Here is a 7313-nt window from a genome sequence, read left to right as displayed (position 1 = left end):
GGACTGCTAAACACAAGGTAGGCAGTTCAAACCCACCAGCCGCTCTTTGAAAACCCTATTCAGGGTATATACATAGATATATTATTTACAAATATAATATACATATATGTTGTTGTTAAGTACTGTCAAGTTAGTTCCAACCCACAGCAACCCTGCATAGGGTTTCCGAGGAGCAGCTGGTTGGTCTGAACTGGTGACCTTGTGGATTGCAGTCCAGTGCTGATCCTACAGTGCCACACGAGGAATCCTATGACCTATTAGAGATGAAAAATATAAGTAAGAATGTCAATATAGTAACTTAATGAAACATCTCCATTATTATAGAGGGTTCCAGCAAGGTTAAGGGGACCCGGTGTGGCTCTACAGGATAATCACTGGACTGCTAATCACAAGGTCAGTGGTTCAAAACCACTAGTCGCTCCTTGGAAACCCTATACAGGGTTGCTATTAGGCAAATCTGCTGCACAAGACCTCTTTAAATTGTTCAAGGGCAAAGTTATTAGCTTGAGGACTAAGGTGTGCCTGACCCAAGCCATGGTACTTTAAATCTCCTCATACGCCTGTGAAAGTTGGACAATGAACACGGAAGACCACAGACGAACTGATGAATTTGAGTTATGGTGTTGGAGATAATTAGAAGGAACCCTGGACTCTAGGAGAAAAAAAACAAAACCTATGTATGTTGGAAGAAGTACAGCTTAGAATGTTCCTTAGAAGCAAGAAGTGTGAGACTTTGTCTCTCATTCTTTGGACATGTTGTCAGGGGATATCAGTCCCTGGAGAAGGACATCATGCTTGGTAAAGTGGAGAGTCAGTAAAAAAGAGGAAGATGCTCAGAGAGATGGATTCACACAGTGGCAGATGCAATGGGTTGACAACTAACAATAGTGAGGATGGTGCAGGATTACGCAGTTTCATTGTGTTGTACGTATGGTCGCTATGGGTCGGAACTGATTTTGTGGTACCTAACAACAACAGAGTCAGAATAAACTTGATGTCAATTAACAACAGCAACAGCAAGCAAGGTTAACCCTTCTAAAAGTATATTATTTTCTGCTTTGAATTTTGTGTTGAAACAATGTATTTTCAGTAGTGGAAAGCATTTTGAATGAAATTTAATTTAAAAATGTAATGAGGTAACAAGAATTCTGATACAATTACTGGGGCACATATGTCCTGAGAATGGGGTTGCTGGGGTTGAGGCCCATTTCTTCAGATTTCATGTAGTTATTCAGGCACCAACCAAATGGCAGCATGTATTAAAAGTGGGCTAGCAGACGGAGCAGCTGCAGGCTCTAAGCCCATTAACTGAGTAAATATGGCCTTATGGGCAAGAGGCTGGGTTGCAGAATGTGCCCTTTTGACATTTAAATGAATATATGTATTTTTTTGTTTTGTATAAGTGCATCAAATATTTTTGCTTTGCTCATTTGTAAAATATAAGATATAAATGGGAAACCACAGGGAGGAAGTAGGATAGCTGTTGTTGCATGTTGCAATCACTGAGATGAAACAAAGTATATGATTTGTTGAATGTAAAGCTGATGATCTTGTCTGTAAACCTTGACTCAATTCACAATAAAAAGTTAAAAAAAAAAAAAAAAAGTGGGCTAGCAGCTTCCCATTAAACCTGAGAGGCAGAAAATGTAGGTGGACACTACATGTCCTATGGATTACAAAAGAGTTAAGCACCTCAGATGATGACAAAAATTGTCACTTTATATTGTTGTTGTTGTTATGTGCCGTGGAGTCAGTTGCACCTCATAGCAACCCTATACAGGGTTTCCAAGGCTGTAAATCTTTACAGAAGCAGAAAGCCTCATCTTTCTCCCGTGGAACAGCTGCTAGTTTGGAACTGCTGACCTTGTGGTTTGCAGCCCTATTCATAACCACTACGCTACTTATTGTACCATAAAAGGCTTATTATGGTGACATTTCATAACTATGTTAATCAGGGTTTCCCTAATTTAGTAATGTTCCTGATTTATTAATTGCTGATTTAGTAATGAGAAGCAAGTACAGTTTGAAAGGTTTTCTGGTGCTTACCTTAGTAAACCGGGGATGATCAGATACACTAGTCTTTTCAGAAGCCTGAGTGGTATTTTTAAATGGGGACAGTAACAAGTGAGTCATAGAATATAAGCCTATAAATTATTATGAAAAGTATCTACTCTCAAGCAGCTGTGCATTGCACATTCTGAACACGTGTAATGTTAAAATATAAATGATGATCTAAAAAATATTTTTCTCCAGTGTATTTTATTTTGTATCATTAAACAATATGTTGAAGATTTTTCTTCTTATTCTCTTTAACACTTCGGAATATTCTCTTTTTTAAATTGTGGCTCATTGAGACATTTTTTATTTGTTTTAAAGCAATTTGTTCCTGTGTAAAGCTATAAAATCTGTCATACGTGTCTAACATTAAAAACTATCTGGGTCAGAATACATACTATTAGGATAATAAGAAAAGCAAGCAATCAGCTCTTTTCAGATTGTTGGCATTACTCCACCTCTCTAGGGGGCTTGAAAGATTAAACAACCTGATTCATGGGTTGTATGTTCACTGTGAATTCTTATAGAGGATTTTATACTTTACTGTTGGGCTAGTAAACTATCTTCACCATAATTCCAAATTTATTTTAGAATAAAGCAGCCACAAAATGCAAAACAGGCATACTATCAGGGAGGACTTCAAACCAAGATTAGCAAATAAATCTTACTATTGGCAGAGCTAAGTGTCTAGTAGCAAAGGATTTTTCAGTTGAATGCCCCAGAGTTGGAAGTGCTTTTCCCACACTGAGCAGAGAAATATTACAGTCTACAGGAGATGGTCTGGTGCCATCACTAAACAATGAGTCTACTATCCCTCTGTAAGTCTGTCATATTGTGGTATGACACAACAAGTTATGATTTCAAATGTTTCAGTATTTCAAATGCCAGCAAGGTTACCCAAGGTGGACAGGTTTCAGCAGAGCTTCCAGACTAAGAACAGGAAGAAAAGTGTGGCTATCTACTTCAGAAAAGTAGCTAGTAAAAAGCCAATGGATTACAACAGAATATTTTATCACAGAATATGTTGTCTAAAGATGAGCCAGCAGGTTGGAAGGCACATAAAAGACAGTCACTTCAACAATGGACTTGCAGGGCCAGGCAACATTTCATTCTGTTGTTCGTGACCCGTCATGAATCATAGCTGACTCAATGGCAACTAATAGCACTAACAAAGCAATGAGAAGAAATATAATAATGAATTAAGTAAATTTCTGGTTCTATTGGACAGAATAGTCCCTGCTTCTAGTGTGCAAAGTGGGAAGAGAATGCTTCTCAAATTTCAAAGTACTACAGACCAACTGAGCCTGATAGTAAAGTGAAGATTCTGGTTTAGAAGGTGAAAAGTGTGTATTTCTAACAGACTTCTAGGTGATGTTGATACAGATGATTCATCTACTTTTTCAGTAGTGAGGAACTAAGCAGGGAGGAGCCAACAAACAATAAAAAGGACACCTACATACAGCAATAAAGTCAGTTCATAAAGTCTGATGAAATGGTTATGAAGATCAGTTGGCATTAGAAGGAGCACCAAGAGCAAAGTTATAATCATAAGAAATACAGAGCAGTGACTTTCAATAGTACTTCTGAATATTTAGCCACTAAAAACCTCATGAGTAGCAGTGGGACAATTTCAGAGATAGTGCCCCAAACTGAAAACATCATGACTAGGCACCAGAATATTGTCAGATATAGTACCAGAAAAGGAACCTATTAGGTTGAAAGGCACTTGAAATATGACTGGGGAAGAGCTGCCTCCTCAAAGTAGATTTGACCAGGATGACACAAATGGAATAAAGCTTTCAGGATCTTCATTTGCTGATAGAGCACAACTCAAATTGAGGAGAAACAGCTGTAAATATCTATTAATAATTGGAAAGTGGAATGCATGAAACATGAATCTAGTAAAATTGAAAGTTGTCAAAAATGAAATGGAATGTATACAGATCCATATCATAGGCATTAGTGAGCTTAAAAGGAATAGTATTGGCCATGTTGACTCTGACAATCATAGGATTTACTATACCTGGAATTCAAGAGGAAAGGTGTAGCATTCCTCATCAAAAAGAACATTTCAAGGTCTAACTTGAAATACGTAGTCTTTAATAATATAATATCCATACACCTCCAATGAAGACCAGTTCATACCACTATTATTCAAATTTACACTTAACCCAGTAAAAATAAAATTAAAGAATTCTACCAATTTCTTCAGTCTAAAATTGATAAACATGAAATCAAAATGCATTGATAATTATTGGGGGTTGGAATGTCAAGATTGAACTAAAGAAAATTAAAACCAGTTCATGAAAGTCAAAATATTATGAAAATATGAACTTATTCCATCTGAATTTAGAGACCATCTCAAAACCAGATTTGATGCATTAGACACTAATGACTGAAGACCAGAAGAGCTGTGGGATGACATCAAGAACATCATGCATAGAGAAGAAAGACGTCAGACTAGGCAGAACGGCTGTGAGGGCTGTCTGCAGCAATGATACGGACAACCAGACAAGATAGATATAGAGGATGGTATCTGGAACTCTATGCTCCAGAGAAACAGACAGAAACATAGATCAAGTGTTTATTGGGAGGCAGAGTCGAATAGACATAGAGCGAAAAAATCTGAAGAAAGCGTAAGATTCATATGGGACAACATGTAAAGGACTAACCTACCAGTGACTGGAATTCCAGAACAGGAAAAGACAAAGAAAACTACAGAAAAGATAGTCGAAGTGATGCTGGGAGAAAATTTCCCTAACATCATGAAGGGTGAGAAGCTAAGCATTCAAGAAGCTGAATGAATCCCAGGAAGATAGACTCCAAAAGAAATACAGCAAGATATACCATAATCAAACTCTCTAAAATCAAAGATAAGGAAAGAATCCTGAAAGCATCTAGGGAAAAATGAAATGTTACCTACAAAGAAAAACCGTTAAGATTAAGCTCTGATTTCTCAACAGTTCTCAATTAGTTATTGATGAAGATCAAAGACCATAGCCTTCAGTATGGATTACCCCTCAATGTAAAGAAAATTAAAATTCTTACCACTGGACCAATAAACATCAAGATAAATGGAGAAACGATTGAAGTTGTCAAAGACTTCATTTTGCCTAGATCCACTATCAATACTCATGGAAACAGCAGTCAAGAATTCAAACGATGTACTGTATAAGGCAAATCTGCTGCACAAGGCCTCTTTAAAGTGTCAAAGAGAAAAGACATCAGTTTGAGGACTAAGGTGTGTCTGACCCAAGCCATAGTATTTTCAGTAGCCTTATATGCATATGCATGTTGAACAGTGAATATGAAAAGCCATAGAAGAATTAATAAATTTGAGTTATAGTGTTTGGAGAAGAATATTCAAAGTATTGTGGAGTGCCAGAAAAGCAAGCAAATCTGTGTTGGAAAAAGTACAACCAGAATGCTCCTTAGAAGCCAGGATGATGAAACTTTGTCTTTCATACTTTGGACATATTATCAGGAGGCATCAGTTCCTGGAGAAGGATAACATGCTTCGTAAAGTGGGGGCTCAGTGAAAAATAGGAAGACCCCAATGAGATGGATTGGCTCAGTGGCAGCAGCAATGAGCATTAGTGTAACAACAATTGTGAGGATGACGCAGGATCAGTCAGTGTTGTGTTTTGTTTTGTTGTGTACAGGGTTGCTGTGAGTCAGAGATGTCTGGACAGCACCTAACAACAAGAAGATTTCAATTTTTTACATTTACAATTAGCTCTTAGCATCCACTGCTGAATAATGTCACTCTATCAATATATCCTCCTACCTTCTCTTACCCAGACCTAGCAGAATAAAACTGTTTGGTGGCAGTTACAACCTATTACTACACCACAGCTTTATATGGTATTCCTATTTTCAACTTTTGAAGAAACACAATACCATTTTCCACAATGCACAGTGGTTGCACCATTTTACAGTCCCACTAGAAATGTTTGAGTGTTTTAGTCTCTCCACACCCTCACCAGATTTCAATGGTGGTTTTTTTGAGGCTATTCCATTTCAGTCATGGTAGAGAATAAGTGCAATGGAGTGTGCCCTATTTCACACCAGCTTCATTACGATGGCATTTAAAGAAGGCCACCTAATAGGCAGTGATGATTGGATTGTCAATATAGCCTGTTGCTTCCACTTACCTCCCAGATAATAGGTGTCCCCTGATTCGATCTGCCGATGCACTGGGGAGGAAGCAGCAGTGGCTGTGTCACTGTCCACCATCACACTCAGCTGATTCTTTTTAGCAGATAAGGATACAGAATGCCATTGCCCATCATTTAATCCAACACCTTGGGGTAAATGAAATAGGTTCAAAAGCCGGTAAACCCACACAAGTTGCTGTTGAGTGTTAACAGTACAACTGTTCCCTAAGGTCTTCATTGTATGATTTTATAGAATCACCAGAGCTTACTTCAATGGGTATGTCCATGGGTGGACATGAGTCACAAATGCTTTGGTTAGTAGCAAAACATGTAACCACCCATAAGCATAGATCCCTATGAGCACAACAAGTGCTTGAACACACTGAGATACAGGTCACGGTCAACTTGGCCTACCCAAGATCAACATGAACTTACCTGTTGTCAACCGTCAGTTTAGCTGACTGTGGTGCTGGTAAAGGCACCATGGAGGACTGGTGGGGCCTTTGTCACAGATAGATTTTTACAGGGAGAGGTTAATGACCAATTTGGGTTTGTGTTGAAAAATTCCAAAGAGGAAATTAGTTGATTTAGAATCCTGATAGTTTTTCTTCAGAAAGAAGACATTACCTATGTCTGTAGAAGAGGGGCTTGTTGGATTAATTTTGTGTTTGCAAAAGCTCTTTGCCTCTTGTTCATCATAGTCATGGAATGGCCTATATGATCTTACTAACTTTCTATAAAAGTATGGCCTATATGCCTATGTTGTTGTTGTTAAGTGCCACTGAGCCAGGGCGATTTCTCACTTTCTCACAGGGCTTCAAACTTGTTCATTCCAATTCAACCCACTGCTGAGGATTTGCATTTCCTGAAATGCACAAACCGCCCCCCAAATTTTGGAAATTCTGTTAAACTGATTCTGATTCAGTATATCTGGGGTGAAAAGGCAAATTATCAGAAGAGAGTTAAAGCGGAATGGACTGGTTCAAAGCCCTGTTTTCTCACCACTTACATCAAAAAGCATAGGTAGGAAAATAAATTTTAAAAGAAAAAAAGGAGAAAGAAAAAGAATGAAGAATTGAGATACTCTATATACAAAATTAG

The 7313-nt window shown here is 38.0% G+C and overlaps 1 protein-coding gene across 1 annotated transcript in view; it reads right to left on the bottom strand.

The window, feature by feature from the left end:
* Nucleotides 1-7313, bottom strand: part of CNTNAP3 (contactin associated protein-like 3) — a 243023-nt gene that overhangs the window by 171459 nt on the left and 64251 nt on the right. The window contains exon 7 of the mRNA XM_006877478.1: nucleotides 6210-6359. Within this exon, the coding sequence (XP_006877540.1) occupies nucleotides 6210-6359 (150 nt within the window). The remainder of the gene's footprint in view (nucleotides 1-6209; nucleotides 6360-7313) is intronic.

Source organism: Chrysochloris asiatica, unplaced genomic scaffold, assembly GCF_000296735.1.
Source record: "Chrysochloris asiatica unplaced genomic scaffold, ChrAsi1.0 scaffold00506, whole genome shotgun sequence".
Taxonomy (NCBI): domain Eukaryota; kingdom Metazoa; phylum Chordata; class Mammalia; order Afrosoricida; family Chrysochloridae; genus Chrysochloris; species Chrysochloris asiatica.
This window is presented reverse-complemented; position numbering and strand designations above follow the sequence as displayed.